This window comes from Corvus cornix, chromosome 8 (genome assembly GCF_000738735.6).
Source record: "Corvus cornix cornix isolate S_Up_H32 chromosome 8, ASM73873v5, whole genome shotgun sequence".
Lineage (NCBI taxonomy): Eukaryota > Metazoa > Chordata > Aves > Passeriformes > Corvidae > Corvus > Corvus cornix.
The window spans coordinates 5,616,466-5,638,883 of NC_046338.1; the positions used below are offsets into that span (position 1 = coordinate 5,616,466).

General features: G+C 39.5%; 1 protein-coding gene across 2 annotated transcripts; it reads right to left on the reverse strand.

The window, feature by feature from the left end:
- Positions 1 to 1,018: 1,018 nt before the first annotated feature.
- On the reverse strand, positions 1,019 to 21,088 carry ZYG11B (zyg-11 family member B, cell cycle regulator). 2 transcript variants are annotated; one of them, XM_010408820.3, is made up of 14 exons: positions 20,133 to 20,174; positions 15,151 to 15,316; positions 12,029 to 12,783; positions 9,892 to 10,032; positions 8,482 to 8,658; positions 8,251 to 8,315; positions 7,573 to 7,672; positions 7,442 to 7,492; positions 6,756 to 6,917; positions 6,601 to 6,648; positions 5,786 to 5,983; positions 5,640 to 5,692; positions 5,300 to 5,397; positions 1,019 to 3,030 (listed from the first exon to the last, which is right to left on the reverse strand). In XM_010408820.3, exons 1-14 carry the CDS (start codon positions 20,157 to 20,159, stop codon positions 2,840 to 2,842), a joined length of 2,232 nt encoding a protein of 743 aa, XP_010407122.1. In that variant the 5' UTR covers positions 20,160 to 20,174; the 3' UTR covers positions 1,019 to 2,839. The 2 variants fall into 2 exon arrangements, with proteins under 2 accessions (XP_010407122.1, XP_010407123.1); XM_010408821.3 differs by lacking the exon at positions 20,133 to 20,174 and adding an exon at positions 20,981 to 21,088 and having other exon boundaries at positions 2,727 to 3,030.
- Positions 21,089 to 22,418: the final 1,330 nt, after the last annotated feature.

The following is a 22,418-nucleotide window of genomic DNA, read 5'->3' on the forward strand; positions in this document are numbered from 1 at the left end:
CAATTTATAAAGATGTGTCAGTGCTCTTCCAACTGCTTTGACAGAACAAGCAGTACTAGCACAGAGCAGTGGCCCTTCAGCCCAGCTCTGCTGTGGGTAGTGCAGCACTGACTCACTGCAGCCACCTGAACTCACCTCCCTTTGGAACCAGTGCTTGAGAAAACACAGCACCTGTATGTGCACAGATACACAAGGCCATCACATCAGTCTATGCCAGACACCCTGGGCACATCATCCCTCTGTCACCTGTTTTCCTCTGCTGCCTGACTCGAAGTTGAGGTTATTTTCTCCCTCTGCTTTGAGTTTCTCCAGCACTAAAACATGCCACACACTTTAGCTCTACAGCATCTTATTTCCCTAGACTGGGGCTTTCAAGCAAAAGTGAATTAGTCAGCAAATGTGGCTTTAGGAAATGCTTTATAGGTTATCAAAGTAAGACTCACAAAATGTGGCTTACCACATTGGAACTTCATGCTATGATATTATCAAAGCAAACCACAGTTTCACTTGTGCCAAAAGTGTGTGGGAACCTTACCAAATTATACACATACAAATTTTCTGTGTAAAGATCTGCAAAGGTAATGGAGAGTCAGGATCTTCAGCCTTTGCAAAAGATGGCAAATGCCACAGGTGGAACACAAAGTTTAAAAGTTGCTTCCAGAATTATTCTACCCTGGCAGAAACTCCTGAAGCTGCACAGGAAGATGAAGAGACCTTTCTATAAGTGGCATGTACAAATAGGTGTAGTGGATTCATACCTTGTAGGCATGCAGAGTTTTCAGCTTGAAAGAATTCTGCTCACTAATTGCCTGAAGCATGGGGGAGCAAAAGAAAATGGGTATTTAGCACCTCTGTGCTTGCTGTTGCAGAACTTCGTGAAGTGACATGTCTCCCAGACACCTGGCCTGATGCCAGTATCATCACTGCATTTTGTGCTGCACAGAGGAGTAGATTATGGGGGGTTTTTTTAAGTTAAGTTGCTTCAGCAAGTTCTCCTGTTATTAGGAAAAGACAGCACTGTAAGGAGAGTTGTCATCTTTATTTTAAAACCTTGTAGCAATTGATTTATATTATTCTATTGACACCAATTTTGACAAGTTTTGTCTTCCATTTCATGTAATGGAAATTCCATAGAAGTCCCATAGCAGACATCTCAGAAGGGTGGTGGGTAAAAGCCTGTAGGGTGTTTTTAATTTTTAAACCACCTTCATAATTCAAAGCTACAGCCAGCTGAATTTCTGTTGGAATTGAGAAAACAGTATATAATCAGATTCACAGATGAAAATGATGCCAGCCAAATTATACTCTTGTACAAAAAACAATTACACAACACTGATTAAATTACTGGATCAGTACCTTTTTGAAGTTGCTGAAATACATAATAATTAGGTTATTGAAGATTAGAGGTGGTGTTTTTATGTGAAGGATGGGAGTTGGGAGGGAAAGGACTTAAAAATAGTAAAATATGGTCATCATGAAGAAGCCATCTCTGCTAGTAAGGTACCAAACATAAGTTTTCTTTTTAAATTCAATTATCCAATATTTACAGAAGTCTCTGAATATCAACCAGTTGCCACGGAAATAGGGTGACTAAGCAGATAAACAAAAACAACACCTGAAATTAAATTCAATTTGAATGGACATGCAGTTTGCTTCCATCACTTGCATTGTATCAGGCATCTGTACACTGTGCAATATGTTTCATTCAACACATGGTTTGAAACCCAAAGGTAACCAAGAAAGAAAAAGTTGATACAATTAGCATCTTTATGTAAAATTTCACACTCCACAAAACAATGCAATTGACACAGGGCTTACATAGAACATTGGGTGATATTTTGTACTCACTGTGACGGCTTGGAAATATAATTCACTGCACAATACTGACAGAATATTTACAGAAAATGAGAGCAATCATTAGTCTCTTATAAATAAGGTGACCAAATATCCCAGCCTTCTATGAGTACATGCAACCCCCTCCATGATGAAGTCATGTCAGTTATTTTGCTCTAATGAGCTTTCTCCTATCCCCATCAGTATTCTAAAAACAAAAGAAAGATATCACACACAACCAAAAGTAGCCACACAACAACAAAACCCCATTCTTGGTTTAAAATGTAAATTTTCAAACATCCTTTTAGTACTGTCGCATTTTAGTTCTGTTTCTACTGCTTTACTTCAGTGGGTTTCCCCTTTCCCTGAATGTGATGCTGGTCCCCACCTTGACAGGAGCAGGGAGGACTCTGGAGAAATGTAAAAGGCATCGTTCCAGCAGTAAGGAAAACAAAAGAACATGGCTTGCAGGCAAAAGGAAAAGGAAGCTGAAGACCCCATTTGGGTCTAGAAGGGCTAAGAGACAATGGACATTTTGGTCGCCTTAGTTACAAGTCTCTGTCACCTGCATGCATGGACTTTTGTTTTAATCTGTAAGTGTTGATCTCACAACCACACACAGTTCTATTCAAACACCAAACTGGTGAACAGTGTTATGAACAGCAGTCACAGGGATGGAATAACCTTTTCGCCCAGAAGCCACAAAACAAGATACTCCTTGAAGTCTTCTTTTCAGCTGTGCATATCAATCTGTACAAGTTCCATCTCCTGGTAGCCAGCACTAGCCCTACAGGCATGACCAGCTCAAGCTGTGACCCTTTACAAGTTGTGTACGAGGTTGCCATTAAAGGTGACGTTCAGCAAGGTTACCACACATGGTTTGGGTACCACAGTTACCAGCAAATCACTTTAATGGTGACCAATATATTATAAGTTACTCCAACTACACACATATCAGAGAGGATTATTACAGAGACAATACTTTACACTCCTCTACCTGCAGCTTTCAGTTTGGTTTGGTTTGTTGCTGTTTCCTACATGGTGGTGGTCTCCCATGGCGCATAATGTGTTTTTCTAAACTATCCAGGATGGCAATTGCAATCCTTTGGACATGGGGATCAGTGTGGACATTTTCCTTGATGTTGTACAAATGCTGCAAACCACCTTCTTCAATTAACATGCTGCAGTATCTGGCGGCTGTAATAGATTATAAAAAGGGAGTTAAAAACAGAATTATCTAGGGTAAAGGTAGCAGATACTGTAAACACTGATTCAAATTCACTTTTGTCTCCAGGCAGTATTTAAGACATTCCCTAAAGTGTCCACAGAAGTGCATCAATACTTCAACAAGTGACAACACAACAGAGTTATTTGGGCAGGATTCCAACTGTAATCAGGTCTCCTACCACGTCTGTGTCAGCTGACTGGAAAGTGCTCTGTAATATGTATTCTCTCTTCCCCCCACCTCCTCTGTGCACATTTAAAGTGCACATAAACCAGAAGAAATGGGAATCAAATGCACTATAGAGTCTGTGAGTATCCATGTAAATATCAGCACCTTTCCCAAAAACCTTGGTACAGAACAGTTACCAAAAAACGGTATGAGATACACTACATCACTTGCCCAGGCTTGGAGAGTGAATACAAACTAGTTCCTTCCAATAGTTTGCCAAATATATTGATGGCGGCCTCTAATTAGTTATAAGCTGCTATGAATGCCTTTCCAGGGATTTTTCCACTTACATTCTGGAATTCAATAAGTTGAAATCACATCTCCATCAGCTGCAGCATTATTAAGAGTAGGGAACAGCTATAAAAAGAGCTGTATGGTGAATGTAATGTGCAAGCTCCAGAAGTTGTTATGGAAAGGTCAGGATGACTGTAATGCAACCCACAGGGCGTTACCTCAGATGGGCCCAATTTCACCACTCATCTCAGTGATGCAACACCAGACTTGTTTAAATGCTGACACTGGGCATTTCACTGGGGATCACATTTACTGCAGTGCTACTTATATTTTAGTTAGGTTACCTCATTGAGTGACTATGACATAGACAACCAGAAGAAGGAGAAAAAATACACAAAAAATTTAAAACCAATTACTTCTAGACTATTTGACACTGTCATCTGTAGGAGTGGATCAAAATAAAAAGCATCTCCTCTCCAGGACTACTAAAAGCTTTCTTGGTGCCAAGCACCAAAAGTTGAAGATTTTCCTTCCAAATACTTCATATTTCAGAATTAAACACATTTTCTCTCAGAGTAGGTTATTACATTTGCTACCAAACATTTGGTTGTTGGGGACAGGCAGCAACATGTGGTTTCTTTGCAACTTTGTCCAGAAGCCTCTGGCATCAATTACCATCAGAACTCAACTTCAGGAATTCTGCCTTGGCCTCAGATCAGGAGTAGGCCAATACAAACTGCAGTAGCATGTTAAAAGCTCAGAGGTGAGGGCAGACAATATACCAAAAATAAATAGAACAAATAGGACAACACTAAGTTAACAGGACCGAGACACAAAGAGACATTAAAATCTGTTATCCAGAGTCTGACCAGTAAAACAACTTTGTCAGAACAGTCTGACTTCAATGTGAAAACCTTCACAGATTTCTGGACAGCACCCTGGGAACAGTGGCTCATTATATTTATGAGCTCTATGAAGAGCAGCAAAACAGTGTTGTGTGTGCATTTATATATTATGTCATGTTATTGGTTGGTCCTGAATAGATGCCTTATCCCTGCAGAAACAGTGATTTATGGGACAGAGATAAACAAGCCTAGATATGCTGCCATCAAGGAGATTGAAAACTGGCACAGAAAACACTTTCAATACTTCAGAAGAAATCTGCTTTATCTAGACATACGCATGCCAAAAATTTCTGTCAAAGAAATAAAAAAAAAGTACTAAAAGCCAGGAAGGTTAGTCCCCTCCTACATTTAGTTATGGTTGGGGGATTTATTTCCTTTTCCAACACCTGTGCATTACTACTTCTCATTTTGCAGATAGGAAAGACAGGTTAAGAAAGTGACTTCTGTGTCACAGCAAGTTAGTGCAAAAAAGCAATTAGAGATGAGGACTAACTATAGCTTCTGTTCTACTAGTAAGACACTGCTACCTGCTATGGTCATTGTTCTTAATTTAAAGGGAATTTGTTGCCTATCATTAGTATCTGCATATTTTATTTGAATAAAAACACATGTGCAAGCAAAAAATGTACTTAAATCTTCACAAATCCACATTTTGGAATTAATACTATGCATCTAACAGTAAAATTGCAGTAAATAGAAGAGATGTAAAGAACTTTTACTACTCTCTTTCTGCCACATTTAGCCAAGCCCCAAATGTAGTTTCTCAGATGATTAGGAGTGAATACCCCAGAAATTCTTATTTTTTCCCACTCCATGCTAGTGACTAACATACAAAACAAGAGAATTTTAAGGGTAATATTCTCTTAATACATACGATTTTTGCTGCAGACGTGCTGCATGGCCCACACTGCCCATAACTGGACACCAGGTGTCATGAAACAGCCAAGCAGTGGAAAAAACGGATTGAAAGACCTATTAAAAAAAAAGGAGAGAAACAGTTACTTGCTTTACTACTAAATATTATTACTTCAGAGGTCACATGTCTGCTCATTCAGCCATATGTTAACTGCAGGGGACATCGATAAACATTAAGAGGCTGGTCTGCTGCATCTAAAACTCGTTTAAGAGAATTGCTAGCAAAAATCAGATATAATAGATACGTGGTATGCTTTTTTTTTTGTTTTCCAAACTCTTGATTACAAGACAATACTTACCTGTAAGCCACCATCTCACATTCTGGGGTTGGCCAATTCAAAATGGCAGTATGCTGTAAAATACAGAACCAAGAACATTGATTGTTAAATACAAACATTGAAAAAAATATAAAAGACTATGATAAAATTCACCATCATTTCTGTACCAGCTGTTCAAGGAGAGATGTCCTCTGGCTGCGACTTAATGTCCAGGCCTGCTCTCCTCGAGATATCAGATGAGCAATAATCCCTGCTGCAAAGTAGCTGACTTCCACCTCCACACTGTGCAACAATTTACTGATGTGGTCTATGAAGTCCTTCCACATCAATTCAGAATGGAGCTCTTTAACTTCAGCTATGTTATTCTGGAATGGGGAAAATAATCATAAAGAAAGAGAAAACGTCAACAGAAAGATCACTGTGTGAGGGAGACAAACAAAAACTTGAACTATATTGTGTGAGTAGACACATATAAACACTCAGATGAGACCTCCATACATCCAGCTGACCACCACATGCCAAAATACTACTTTTGCTTTAGGAAACCTTTCCAGTCTAATGCAGGAATTTGCTTCAAAACAAAGAGGTTTTCTTGTAAGTGATTTTATGCCATTAACAGGTAGATTACACTAAATCAAAGGTTGTTTTTAACATTGTCAAGCACAATTTTAAAAAATTTCAGCAGTGCAAAATTCTGCATTCCACTGACTTTTAACCTACTTTTTGCATTTGGACTCATGTGAAGCCACACTCTCCTTTCTTAAAAGCTCTTTTTATTTACTGTAACCATCAACTTCAATATAACTCTTGAAGAAACATAGAAGAGTCCAAAAACAAATTGTGAATAATATACAAGGATTAAAGAAGAAAGTAAAAAATATTAGGGAATTTTTCAGATTAACATAGAGTAAAAAAAAACCCTTTCAAATTTAAATTTTAAAAGTACATATTTCAGACTTTTTTTTTTCTTTTTTTATCTCACCAGAAGTCCAAGAACTTTCTGTTGGATGGATGATTCAGATGGAAAAGACTGTGGATAAAAGAAACGAACACCAGGTAAACGTTTATGATTATTATTGACACAGCTTTAATTATAAATTTGTGTTGATAATCCACCACCAAGCTCCCCCTCCTCACCTCTAAGACTCTCATGAAAAGTTCTAGCCCTTGATTTTCTATAAAGTGCCGACACGTCGTTGGAGATTCATCAGTGAGGTTCCAAAGTGCACTCAGTGTGAACTTGAGGGTGGTATCTACAAGATTCTGATTTGTTTTCTGTTTAACTATTTGTAGAAGTTGCTAGGGGGAAAAATATCAAAATATCAATGTATGTATTAGCTCCTCTGCTTCTTTCTGCACTAACTGGGCAATGCATAGCTGTAATTTATATGCAGAGTAAAGATCTATATGTTTAGAGTCAAACTATACAAAATTTAACAGCTATTAAACTTTTTACCTCCCCTCTGAACTGGCTGCCTGCTAAAGGAATTCCTTTGTTTTTACAGTAATTACATGTGTAGGGCTATTACAGATGGCACAAAGCCATCCACAGAACTCTGAACCTTTACAGCAGTATTTACTTCAAATATTCTCCTTCTGAGCATCTTTTACCTTCAACAATGAATTTCAAATCAAGATATGTCTTGCTATTTTACTTTGCATTAATTGTGTGAATTTTTTCCACTCTTGCTTACATTCTAAACAATTTTCACATGGATACATGTTAATATGTTCTTAGAATTTTATCTCTTTCTGTTTACTTTGTATCTTCAGGAATACTGCTAGTATGAACAGCTGGGATGGCAGGAAAGTATCTGACTTACCCTAACAATGAAGAGTTCTGCACCAAGTTGAGCTGTTTGCTCTGTTGAAAGCTGGAAACAAACAAAACCAAATCAACAATTTCTTAGACTTGAGAAATGTTATCCTGTCATCCCGAAGCTTAACTCCATACCTTTGCAGCAAGAATGGAAATTATGGCTACAGCCATCCTTTGCATGTTTTGATCTTCATGATTACACAGCCACTGCATAACAAGTTTGGCTGCTTCAAACCTGGAGGTTAAAAATAAAATTAATTTTCATAAGTCTCGTAAGTCTTAGTAAAGGAAAGATGTACACAGACAACAGAAGTATGCTTCACACCATCAAAAGTAGAAAGATAGTGAAATTGGAGGTATTGTATGAGCCTCTATCAGCTTTAAGATGTTGACTTAGGGTCTCTGACTTCTAATTATGTATCAGAGTGCACAGGAATTGCTTCCAAGAAAGGAAGAAAAATTTGGCACAATCTTCTGAAACATCAGATCATCACACTTCAAAGTATTTGGACAAAACATTTGAGTAGAAAAATGTCTGCAAAAAGCAACCCCAGAGAAATCCTGATTTCTGTTACATGCAATTGGTGACAGACCCGTCCAGGTGAAGTAAAAAAACCCTGTATAGCAAAGGATTTTTTCAGACCTATACTCAATGGTATATATTTGGGTCAACAGGCCTAAAACAATATAGGCCAGATAAATTCAGCACACTGGAATGATTTAAACTGAGCAAAACTGGGACCAGAAACAAAGCTTCTGAAGAAAAATATTCTGCAATGCTACAACTCATTTTAACTGACATCTAAAACTTGCCTGTTAAATGGGACATCCTGAAGGATTCTGTCACTGCATAGTGAAAGAAGGCAATTCTTTTGCAGCTGTGAGAAATGAAAAATAATTGCTTCATCAGAAACACACATTTCAGAACACTTTCTTGCTATGAATCATTAAACATTTTTCCATGAGGTCTGGCACGTGGAGAAACCTTTTGTTAAGACCCACAAGACAGAATCCCAGAGAAAGCAGAGAAGTTTTGCCTTGTACCTGCTGATGATTTGGGAAGTGCTCCATGGCCTTGAGGAGCAGGTGAGTGACGTCTGCCAGGAGCCGCACGGGCATTCCGGCCGCCAGGTCCTGCTTGGTCAGGTTGAAGACGCAGGCGCTCGCTGCCAGCTGCACGGGCAGGTTCAGCGGGTGGTTCCTCATGCCAATCACCACCAGCTGCAACACAGCAGTTTGGCCCACGTTAGCTGCTCACACATTTGCACACAGACCTCAAGAACAATCTGCCTCCTGCTTGAGGCCACAACAATGACTCACAGCACCCAATTCCTGCCTCCCTTGTACTTGAGTGAGAAATCCATCTGGTGTAATTTTAATTCTCAAGGAATAACACTTCCTTCTGCTCAGTGATACAAAGCTGGCAGTTTCTACTGCTCCAAGTCCTTTTGCACAGCTTGTAGCAACCTCTCAAAGAAGAGGCTGCACAGACTGCAAGAAATTCCTAGAAAGACCCAGTCTGGGATGCAATCACCAAACCCTTTCAGAGGTGAATGAAGCAGGACAGAGTGTCTGCACTGCAATGATAGCGATGTAGTGGCTTGTTGTTTGGTGATGAGCCATTTCAAATCACATCCAGAGCTGCTAGGTCAGGATAGATCTTTTGCAGCTTCCTCCTGAATCACATTTTTGTCTATGTATGTTGATTGTGATCTCACCTACTAATCACCTAATAATAATATTTTTCTTGTTGATTATTGACTGACAAAGTCTTTTTGATATTGATGCCAGCAAATTTAAGGCCACTTGTTCAAGATCAAAGAGGATAAGAAAGAGAAAAACCATGTGTCCTACTGGTGCCTCTTTTTAGGATCACGACAAAACAAACCATCACTGGTGTTCTAGACATGGAAAACCAATGCCTAGAATGGATTTCTAAGGAAGTTTCTAGGCTCCAGGTTACAGCCCCATACAGAACACTAACAATATCCATTCACTTGTTACCACACTGGAGGGTGATAGTAGAGACAACTGTCACTGAATTCTTTCCTTATTATTACTGTTTTGTGAGCATCAGCAGAAGGCACTGCTGTGTCTGGTGAATAGGACTGGACAGACCTTTGATCTGAACCCAAACAGATATGATCTAATGACAGAATTCAGCATCTGAAGAATATTTCATATCATTTTCAACGTTATGTAAAAAAATTAATTTACATGCTACTAAATTTAGATAATTTCCATTAGTACAGAACAATTTTGCCTAACATAAAACACTACAGGGCATCTTCTACATCACTCTTGTTTAAACAGTTCTTTATTTTTATTTAACATTACAATTTGAATCTTACAAAACACAACCAAAAACTTAAAAGCTTATAAACTAATTTATATCAGGGTTTTGGGAATGAGATCAGGAACAGCACAGAAGAATCATCAAAACTATTATTTTACCTTTAAAATTTCAGGCTTAGTTTTTTCCATTACATGCGTCAGGCTGAATAAATGGAAGAGTGCTTCTCTCACAAAGAAGGCCCGTTCACTGTAACGCTTCAGTGCTTCCGAAATCTGAGTTTCATTTGCTTCTCCTGACACCTGTGAACACAGAAATAATCTTTAGTTCAAGATGTCATCATTTTACTTTCAAAGTTTCATTCTCAAAAAATGCAAAGCTGCAGTTTCAAAGGCAGTGATTTGGCCAAGTCCTTTAGTAAGTAAATGATTGCCAGCCTGCTCTATTTTCCATTTATTATTTTCTCTGTTTATAACTGTAAGTTGTATAACCAAAGATGGTTTGTTCCTCAGTCCTACTATTTAATCAATCATTGCTGCAATCACTGTTTCTTAAAATTCTTAGGGCAGCATGCACAATTTGTTCTACTTAACATGGCACATACAAAAAAACCAAAATGTTCATAGATTAAAGTGTCACATTCTGTGCATTCAGTATTGTATACAGGCATATTTCTTTGAAACTTGTGATATCAGGAATCTATTACAGCCTGAGCAAACTGATACCATCTTGGATTTTTTTCATACTCTCCACTGATTAGAACAGGGCAACCCTGTTTACTGACATGTTGTGCAGCCAATTATACCCTACATGAAAAATTTCCACTTAGCTTAATGTTCTCAGCTATAAGATCTGCCTAGTGTTCATAATCAAATTTCACAGGGCTGCTGTAAAGACAGTAATATTTTACCTCTGCTGTTTCCAAGAGTTCTGTGTCTTGTTTACTCTTAAACAGTATTTAGACTAAGCAGTTGAATATTTCAGTAGAGTTACTAATGAATTTAGGCCACCAAAAAAAAAAAAAAAGCAATAATGCAAACTGCATTTTGCTAACCACACTGCCACAAGTCTATTGTGACTTTCACATTACTAGAACCTTCTTCCTTCCTGCCTTTTCATGGCACAGACAATTCGATGAAGCACGCATTCTGAACAGCAGGGATTACATTGTATTATTTTATACCAAACATGAGGTATAACCTCCTGATGCTGTACTTCATCACACCAAACGGGAACTTGCTTTCTCCAACTATGCATTTCAACATTCAGACACTTTGCTATCAGCTGTGACAATTAAGTACTCAAGAGACCTGGCTCTTAACAACTGTCAAATATTTCAGGGGAAAAAAAATACCAAATTGTGTAGCTGTGTTACTCCGCTTGCGTATAACAAGAACATTTTGAATTTTAAAACTGAAGTGGAAAACTCAACTTGCACAGGAGATACACTAAACTATGGACACATTAGGCTCTCTTCCTCATTCCTTCTGCATCTTCCAACATCTTCAAGGCACAGCAGAAAAGAAAACTCAGTGTCAAAGATGATATACCACTGACATGTCTAAAACGTATTTTTTAAAATTAATTCTAACCCACTCATTCTCCAATAACTGCATTTGGATTCTACAGAACAGGGAATGATGTCTTGTTGCCTGCCTCAAAAAGATAAATAAATGCACTTCAGAAAACATCATCTCATCCTAAGGGGCTAAGTAATTGAGGGTTTGTTTAAGAAGAGGAAGTCTTTCCTAAGTTATTGCTTCTTAGGTGTTGTATTCATCACCAGAAGACCTTTCAAGATGGGTAGAAATATCATAAGAGGAAATAGCACTGGTGATGGAGCGTAACAGCAGCTGAGTTATTCAGCTTTATTGTATCTACCGTGTTAATCACGACCTGCTCAAAGCTCATGCAAATTCTACCTCCACCCCTTACACAAAGCTGACTTATGCCAGATACTGTCTGGAATACAGAGAATATTATCCCAGTAAGTGAATTCAGACCAGACAAAGTTCAGCTCCCTTAGATATGCTAAATCAGGATCTAAGGTTCATTGAAAAGGCACAGAAAACAGATGCTTCTTACGAGTATATGTATATATACAGTATTACGTAACTTTAGCAGTTTGCATCAAAATTAAGTAGGAATTTCACCTAAATCCAGTAATTAAAATTAACAGTTTAAAAAAATGAACCTACAGCCTCCTTCCAAAACACAGACACACAGTTGTTACAAATGATTAGTTCTATTTTCCCTACACATTGTATTTTTTCAGTGAAATTAATTCCCCCACTTAACCTTCAGGTTTCCTTCTCCTGTTAGGAACTCTGAGTAGCCGGCATCAGTAGCTAGCAGTCCTACAAACTGCATTGTGGGCCGCTGCAGAATGAATGCTTGTACAGCTTTATCTGTGACATGTTTTCTTCCAGAAATGTCCAAAGACACAAGGTTAGGCAAGATATCTTTCTGTTCCAGTAAACGAAGAGCTATGTCCGATGTGAATTGTTTGTCATCCGAAATATCAAGATGATTCAGGTATTTTAGTTCTCTTATAACATCCAGAATCTGCGTTGTGGTCATTTTCAAGCATTTCAGGTGGTGCATGGTCAAAGACTTGAGCCGGTCTTTGCAGGTGAGGAGTGCTGTTATGTCAGTGACGGAGGTGTTGGATATATCCAGACTTTCCAACCTGGGAAGTGAAGCAACATCTGCCAAGTCCTCATTGTAGAACAGCACGTTGGTGATGCTCAACGCGCGGAGCCCGGACAGCTGACTGAAACACCTCTCGTAGGGGTCTTCCAGAGAAAGAGTCAGTGAGTTCAGCACCAGGCACTGCAGATTCTGCTGGATCCACTTATTGCTGCCCAGTCCACTGATAATGTCTGTGATTGTTATATCTGCATTTACCCCTGTAGCATCGAGCTCCACCAGCTTGTGATGGCAGAAGGCTTTCCTGAAAGCCACGGCTGAGATTTTGGCTTTGCGGATACAGGCTCGTTTCAAGCGCATCTGGTTGCCTCGGAAGATGCCCACGGTTCCATCATTCAGAAGCCCTGTTGGAAAACAGCATCAGTGCTTGGTTCCAGTGTTACACAACACCACTTCAACATTAAGAACCCAAAGGGTACCAAGTGTTAGCAGAGAAGATTAATTACAAAGTAGTTTGCCTTGGATCATTATGACACCGATTCCAAAATCTTACATTAGAGATTCCACTTTGAAGACTATGACGTCATGTTTGGAAAATTCCAGGTTTAAGAATAGGACAGATAAATTAAGAAGCAGTAAATGCAAGTTACCTGTTTAGTTCAGAAAATGGTACACACTAAATAAATTATGGGTATGATTCAAAAACAATCAGACTGCTGCCCTCATTTGCTGTATTTTTCTCATTGAACTGGTTAGAAGTGTGCTAAAAACAGAATTTCAAAATTTCTCAGTGTGATTCTCCTTTGGCCACAGTTCCATTAACCTCAAGAATGCACCACCTATCAATGACCTATTCTCATCTTGCTTTAACTAAACAATCTAGCATTTGATTGAATTCATAAGTAGGATCAATACTAAATTAAGCTAATTAAGTCCTATATGAAGAAGGTAGGAGTGTTGCTCAGAAACAAGCTGAATGTGAGAAAGAAACCTAAGAAGTGATTCAAAGAATAGAAAGAGGAGGGCAAGGAAAGGGTGGGAAGGAGAAGAAGACAGCAGTGAAAAAAAGAAAAAGCAACAATCTTGTTTACTTTTTACTCTGCAGAAAGAAAGCCTAAGTAGCCTTTTCTTGCAAAACACTGGCAACATCCTAACTGAAACAATACATTGAGTTCCCTCCATGGAATTATCAAAAATGCATTGAATATACCAATATGAAATCTTAGTGTCTTATCAATAGAAGGATTACAAAAAGCCATGAGAAGGGTACAGTTGCACAAGCATCCACACAAAAGGAGTAGGAAGAACATGCCCTAATTTTGCTCTATAGGCTTATAAATGTCAACACTCCTGGCTTTTAATCTTGTATCTTCACGCATATTTAACAAAGAAAATTAAATAAAAATTCAATATATTTGAATAATAACATCATTGCCACTACAGTTTGGATTTAATTCATGGACTAGTAATTGCCTCTGTGACAAAGGCAAATTAATATTAAGATTTGCAGACCTTTCTAAGGAGCAAATGGTTCAGGCATTTCTGACCAAATAGTCAGGGGACTACTCTCCTCTTTTGTGGGGAAAGCAAAAATATGGCATGAAACAACTGGTATGCAGCAGAAAAAGTAAAAACAATAAATACAATTATAGTTTAGTTAAAGTATCACTAAATTACTTCTTAATTTTTGCTTATCTCTTCATTTAAGGACCAAAGCTCTCTCCCTGGCCTACTTTAGCCACACCATGTTTTCCTGCCACGCACTTTTTTCCATCCTGCACCCTGTGTGTTTGTGACATTTTGGTGTCTGGAAGTGTCTTCACCATTGCCAGCACTGGTAATAAGTTTCTGGTAATTCGGTTTCCTTGAATCTGATTTCTTGGGACTACTCTAAATAATTCCTTATCAGAAAGTAGTATATACTAAAGATTAATTTTTTTTTGAGCTTATCTTTTTTTAGGACCATTCCTTTGTTATTTCTGACCAGAACAACTTGACAAAACCAGAACACCAGTACTTGCCCAGGAGGACCCAAATAAAATCTGCATGTATAGGATAGGGTATTTGGTCTGTTTACAGTAATTTTTCTAGTGTCATGTCTCATTTTTTAACAGAAGTCTCCAAGATTTCAAGGAACGGGTCTCTTACCTCTTCTCTAGCATACTCTGTACATTCATTTTTTCATGGTAAGACGTTTTATTATACAAATTTTATCATGCTTAAAGCAAGCAAACAAGAGGGCAGCCCTCTCCTCAGAGATATGCTGACAGAGAACCAGTAAGCCAGTACACAAAATATAAGAATACCATAAGGTGTTTATACTGCTCTAAAACTGAGTGCTTTCAAACAAATAATTCCATTTCAATAAAAGTGTTAAAAGAGATAAGAAACTTTTAATGAATCACAAGGTTATTTTCTAGCTTAATTACAAGGGCACACAGTAAAAAACATTCAATTAAATGCTCTTCAAGAGATATTGTTGCTAGTAGAATCAATTTTTTTGTTGTTGAAGTGATTGAAAGAAGATTAAAGAATGTTAAATTAAAGGAACATTAAAATCATAAACCAAGACAAAGAGCTTTCTATTTAGATTTGTGTGGCAATGCAGAGCTCAGCTGAAGCTGTGAAAAGCAAAAAGAACAAAAATTTTCTGTTAAGAGATTACAGAACAGTTTTAACAGCTGCAGCAGCAGATTCTACTAGAAAATATAGCAGAACTGCACATTCTGGTGAAATATTTTCACTAATGACCCACAAATGATTGTTTTTACCATGAAATGCCATTGTCTGCAGCAGTCGATCAGCCACTTCTTGAGGGAACATTCCTGGCTCCTGCAAGCAAAACGTTCCATCTTGCCTTTCTGTGCAGAACTTCTCTAGGTTGGCAGTTAGGAAATTCAAACAGATATCAAGTAAAGAATACGGAGAAGCTTCCTCCTGTCATATGCAAAACACAATGAAACAAAGGAGATTTAGTCAAGTCATTCTTTCTATGAACCTTCCATTACTCTATAATGTCTTTTTTGTTAGTCTGGCAAATATTACAAGAGGAGATGTCTCCCTCAGAGGCACACAAAGTCAGGTCACACAATGAACAACCGGCCAAACTGATGGGAGCCTCCTTCCCCTGTCACCCCAGAACCACATCTAGTCACGTCTGCTGTGCTTGAACCCTACTTGTGTTCCCAGAGGAAGAAAAGCAATTGCTGAAAAATAATTTTAATTTATGTCTACTGGGAATTAATCAATCAAAACAGACTGAAAGACAACTTAAAAATCAAATTTTACTTCTGGATTTAAAATATTTCTTTTAATCTTTCATTTAAGTTAACCCATATTAGAAATTTACTACCAACCTAGGTAAGAAATGCAGATACTGCGGATAAATTGCAGATATGGGAGCAATTTCTGATACTGAAACGGGCAGCTAGAGCTTCAGATCAAAAAAGGAAACCCAAAAAGAACTGGTTTAATTCCAAATTTTGTGCAGCAATAAACTAACATCTATTACAGTAATCCTCTTCCTCCTTCCAGGCGCTGTGCACCTGGGAATCATTTATAGCAGAAGTCTGGGTACAAAGGACAAGGCAGAATATAAACTTGATCTCTTCCCTCAGAGTTTGAGATTGTATACTGATACATGAAAATCTCAAAGGGTTTTTTTATTACATGTCTAATAATAACCTACTGTTTTCAGCCACACAGATTAATCAACATAAAGAATGACTCTCAGCAGTGTGAATCATCCTCAGCACCACACAAAAGAAGGCCAAGTGACTGGTACATACTCCCCCAGACAATATTGAAAATAACAGCATCAACTGTTGTCAGATCTCATCTGTAGGAAAAATAGTAGCTTCCCTTTTATACTGAAAGTTCTGGATCATTTCACCTTTCTTTCCCAGCTCATTTAACTTCTGTTGCTTCGCTTGCCTAATATGCTGATCACAGGAGTACTGAAATATGTAAAAGGTTATACAGAAGAAGTATAAATAAGTTTACAGAGATATGTCTTCTAAAATAAGGTGCACATATTTGAGGACTGGGAGGTACCACATTAGGGCAAAGATGGAATGGAGCCTATCTTTAATGAATCATGTACTGACAACAATTAGAGACTGCAGTTTAATAGCTCCTGAAGACTTAAGTACAGGCTTGGGAAAGAAATACTCCAAATTATTCAAATACAAGCTCTTTCTGCAGCTTTTGACATGCAACTTTCATTCCTTTAACTCAGTTTTGCTAAGTGCTTAAGTTTCATTATTTGTTTAAGCTTTATTATTACATTGTATTGATGCAAAAACAGGAGTTACTTTGTGATGCAACTTGCTCCCATACCAGAAACTTCAATTTTGGCTGCCTCCAATCTTAAGCTGATAAGAAAAGGAAGGACAGAATTTGGAATTGTGAATGTCTTTTGTTTCTTTGTAGTGTGCAACGATGCCTGATTATTTTAAAATAGTACATTTTTAATACGAAATGGGAATTTTTTTTTTTTTTTAACTTGATATCAATACATATACCCAGGGCTTATATGACAGCTGATGAGTCAAACAAAAATCAGAATCCTTATTCAAAGGTGTACGAAAATCATTCCCACTGAAGCAAAGACATCCACATTTCCCATGAGATCTTGTGTTTCTAATTTGATGCTCAAAGATGACAAAACCAATACTGGCTCTCTTCATTCCTCCTGGAACTGTTCCTTCCTTTCTGCCAGAAAAGCTGAAACACTTTTATGTATCAGTGAGCAAACTTCAATGAGAATTTTTAGCCCTGCAGATAGGCCACTGGCATATGACTCAGAAAACTATTTTTTCAACCAGTACCTCTGAGTGGCCAATCTGTCCTTTGGAAATGCCGGTTTAATTTTTATATAATCCCTTTGGAAGTTCATACAAGGTATCTCCATACAATCAAGGAACAAAAACCACAAGCAGGGATCAATTACACTTGCAAACAACACAGTTCCATTTTTATTAACTCCACTCATTCCAGTCATAGGAGACATTTGTAATATTTCTTCAACTTGCTGCCAAAAAACTGAGAAAACACCTCAAACAAAGGCTCCTGAGATAACCTGGGCAGACAAGCAAAATGTTTTTATCTGTATCTAATAAAGTCCAGTGACAAGCATCCTAAAAACAATTTCCTAGACTGTCTGCTACTGAAATAGAACAGCTCAAACGCAGTCTGGAAGCCTTTTATGTGAGCTGGAGGCATTCCTTTTCTCACTTTTCTTTACTTAAAGACAATATTGCCCAGTTAAAGTTGTATTTAAGCTCTTAGAAGGTCAGAATTTAAGTGGTTCCTTTCTCTAGCTCTGCTTTTGAATGTCGGGTTGAAGACAAACATGGCATTTGTTTTCAGATCACTTTCTGTCTAATGAGATACTACACATGTGTGTCAACCATTGCACAGTGTTTAAATTTTAATTTTTTTTTTAATTTAATAAACATCACTCAGCAGTTTTTGAGTGGAACTTTCATTATGGTAGTTTACTTTTTCATAGTCATCTTAATTATCTGATACTTCAATTAACCTCATAGTTTCTTTCATTCCATCAAATTAACTGAGTAGCCAGGAAACAAATACAAAAATTAATTCCCCAAAATACAGAATTATGCATTACAGGATGCAAGCTGGGGTGCCTTCATTAACTAAAACATATATTATGAGAATAATGTGACACATCTAAAACCTAGCTAGTTTATGGAACAGCATAAAAAGTAGAATAATTGCATTTAGATGGGCTTTTAAAGGCTTATTTAAATTAATTATTTTTTGAAAAAAACCTTTTTAAGTGCTCAGTATAATCAAGGCAAACCAAAAGTGTGCAGGGGAGTGGGATAAACTGCCTGGCTACCAGCCTCTAACAGTAATCCAATACAGTGGTGAACTGAAATGCAAAACCTGCTTCAACTTGATGTTCCCAGTTCAGCTCGAGCTCACGCCAGGGCAGCTGGAAAGGTTCTCCCAAAGAACGCTATCCTCCACACTTTCTTTTGAGAACTCTATGAATCAGCTTTAAATACCACTAGAATATATTTAACACATATTTTAAAGTGCAGTCAAAAGGCAAAAAGAGCTTAAGGCAACATATTAAAGCACCGGGAATAAGTTAGAGATTCTTAAACCCAACATTACAAGCCTAGATTAACTAGCTGAGTGTGAGTATCAAAACAAAATCCTGTTCCTCTGGGGAAGCATCACCAGGCAAGCACCTGCTTATATAACAATACCTAAAAAGAAATAAGAAACAGTTGTTTCAGTTGTGACAGTTGCTGTTTTCTGTCAGTAATTACAATCTAGCTTTCCAAAAAAAAAAAATAAATAAACAAAACCCCTAAATTCCACTGCCTTTTTCATTACAGGGGTTGTGATCCTACCAACTCCAGCCTGACAGATTCAGCTCCTACAGGCTCTGGCTCTCAGGCTCATTAAAAACCAAATCTTTTTTTTTTTCCCCCCATCAGTAGTGTTTTGTTTTGGTTGGTTCTTTTCACCCTCAGTAAGCCAGTATGTAACACTGGAAAACAGATACCAATTTTATCTCTAACAGAACCATGTCTATGATGTGCTCCCCAACTTTTACACCCAATTGCAAACTCAGTATGACAAACCCCAAACATGCAAAGTCTCTGTAAGCCAGACCCACCTGCTTTTCCCTCTCTGAATTCTCAAAGGAGGAGATGGGTACAGGGTTAGGGACTTTTCAATTTGTGGCAGTCATTTCTCCCAAAACATTAGCAGAAAAATAAGAGGTAATTTAGAGCCTCAGTCTCTGGTTTGGATGTACCATGTTTCCCAGCTGTTTTCCACCTCTCCACAGCCCCAAAACTTTACTAACTTTCTTAAAATGAACATTCTTAAAACAATTAAGAAATAGCAACTCAAGCAACAGCCATCAAAATTCTTCTGAGTGCTAATAATGGAAAGGCAGTGAAAAATAAACTGTTTCATGATTTATGCTACTAAGAAAGCTTTATGGTTATCCTATTTAAATTAAGTTAAATGGAATTAAACTGAAGTAGGTGATTTACTAGCCAGACTCAAGGAAGGATTATGCTCAAAACTCCAATTTAATATTAACTATTCTGGCACAAGAAGTGGGAACATACTGATTAAAGCTGCTACAGATACGAAGTCAGCAGCGATCACAAGAGGTCTAAAATTAAATAGTATCACATGAAAATGACATAGTAAGGCCACTTATTTCAAGATTAATATTAAGAACTTCAGATACGAGTTCATCAATTAGGAATGATAGAGAGTGGAATGAGAGTGGTGTGCTGAACCACAAGAAAACAAGGTGAAGCAGTGAAAGAAGATGCCAGGAGAAGCATAAAATAAAAAGTAAGGAACGATTATGTCACTTTCAAGACACTTGGGAGATCTCACAGGGGTACTTATGTTAAGAGATACCTTCATTTCAGTTTAAACATAACAGCTACTAAAATGCTCTGGGGAGGAAAAGCACGTTGGGAATAGGACATAAACCCAGCTTTTCTTAGCTAGAAGATCAAAAGGTGAGAGATACAAATGCTACCTATAAATAAATACAGCACAGCGAATATAAACTACAGACGGAAAAAAGCCGTTAAGGAGAAGCACACTGCGAGCATAGCAAAAAGGTACAGAGAAATGCCATGGACTGGAAGTTTTGCCATAAATTTAGACACCAGTACACAGTTAAACAATGAAATTCTACCCTAGTTCACTGATTAGAACAGCCGGCACAAAATGTACCTACTTCAAAAATAATGATACATAACTTCATTAGGGGATTGACCGAAATGAGGCTTTTAACGACAATAGATGAGACTAGATCGCCCAGGAAGCTCCTGTTAGTCCTTGAAAAGCAAATATGCACACTCATGTCTGGAGCAGAGGAGCAATCCAAACAGCTCCCATATGTTCTGCTCCGGCCTGTCTAGAGCAGGGAAAGGCTGTTCTTTTGGCAGCTCCGTGCTGGAAGAGCTCAGCGAGGCCCACGCACCGTGCCTTGGCAAGGCTTCCTCCAGACGGACCCTGGACAAAGCAATTCCCAGTGGGAAGGTGCTGCAGGGGGGCCGGAGAAGGCAGGAGGAGGCACAGGCGGCTGGGCTGTGCTGCGCCGCGGTGCCCTCACGCCGGCCGGCCAGCCGAGGGGCTCTGCCCCGCTCCGCCCTGGCGGCTGCCGGTGCTCGGCCCCGCACGGTGCTCTGAGGGGCCGGTCACGGCGGCGGGCCCGGGCCTGCCGTCATCGCTCTCCCGGCGCCCAGGGGACACCAGGGAGCACCGAGCAGGGACCGAGCCTCCCTCGCTGCCGTCCGCCGGGTCCCGAGCGCCCTTTTACATAACGGGCGGCAGCGCCGCGGTTACACAACGAACGGCGGGGCTGCCCCGGCCCGGCCGCGGTACCGGCGGCAGGGAGGGGAGGCCTGAGCCCCCAGCCGGGCTCGCGCCGCCGCCATGGCGGCCCCTTCCCCGGGGTCACCTCCGCTACCTGCGCCGGGTCCGGCACACCGGGGCTGCAGGCGGAAAGCTCCCCTTCCCTCCCTGCCTCCCTCCTTCCCTCCCTCCCTGTCCGCCGCCACCAGCCCCTCACCGCCCCCTCACCATCGCGGCGCTGGTTGCCGCCGGCGAGCGCCCAGCCAGCCGGTCCCGTCGCTGGACTCCTTCTCTTTTCTTTTTTTTTCTCTTTCCCTCCCTCCCTTCCCCCGTATTTACCCCCCGACCTGGAAGTGAATGCTGCCTCAGCCGGCCGGGAACCCGCCTCCCTTAAAGGGGCTGCGCCAGCACAGGTTCGTCTGGGCTGTGTGAGCGGAGCCTCAACGTCCGCGTTTAAGGCTCGAGGTGTGGGGAGAAGGGGCCATTGCGCAGCAGAGCGCATCGGCCTCACTTGTTACGAGTGTGTGGGACATTTTCTTCGGCCTGGTTGCTCCGGGAGGGGAGCCAGGACCCGGGAACATCGAGGCGCCGGTGAGCGCCCGGCTGGAGCAGGTGAGCAGTAGCTCTGTGCCCCTGGGGACCTCACACAGCCGTGAACTGGCGTCAGCTTCACGCTGCGTGCTCACGAGCCTCTGCAATTTAAGCGTTTCCTGCACAAACTGGTTTATTCTGGTAATATGAATAATAACCTACACCAGTACAATGGGTTTTGCCGCCTGCTTTGGGGGGGAGCTTTGCCATAAGCATAAACCATTCCATCCAAAGTAATTTCAGGTTTCAGATACAGTAGTAGTGAAGAAAACCTGTCTCCCAACCAATACATACAAGGTACTGTTGGTCAAAAGAATACAGTTATTTCTTGTTTCGGGATACAAATAAAGAATTATACAAATACCCTATCCAAATAAAATTATTTTTTATATAGAGTTTACTCTAAAAGAGTAGCTGATTCTACATACAGAAGCTTTGAATAACTGTTGTTTGCAAACCAGCAAGACACATAAATATTAAGTAACAGTTGCTAAAATTATTTATGTTTCTGTCATTACAAGATGGCAAAAGATTCTATAAATACCATGAAACACAGTTTTACCAGTTTGAGGACTACATAGCAAAGCTCAGTTGTAGTTCTAGTTCTTTAGATAAGGCTGCTGACGTAGAGAAAATAAATTACGTGCTCAGGATCTGACAAGCACAGAATTAAGAATCTTTATGTTCTGAATTTAACCACTTTAAAACCTAATCTGCTTAGAAGAAACAACTTATATAATTATGGACACAGATATTATCTTAGATAAGGAAGCAGCTCATACTATTATTCTTAGTCCATTACGTGTTTCTTCCACTTCATAATGTCTTCGCAAGATTCCAGGCTGTTCTTTCAATATCTTTTAAATTCACTGATTCACTCCTACCTATCACCAGATGTCTCATCTCCCGAATTTATGATAGGAACTGGTCTCAGACAGTGAAAACTTTCAGTGACAGACTGACCCCCTGCTCCCAGTGCCTGTTCTTGGCCTGCCCCGCTGTACTCAGGAATCCTCTCCATTCCTGGTATGGAGCAGCCATATGGTTGAGTTGGCACAGGCTCAACATCAGCTTC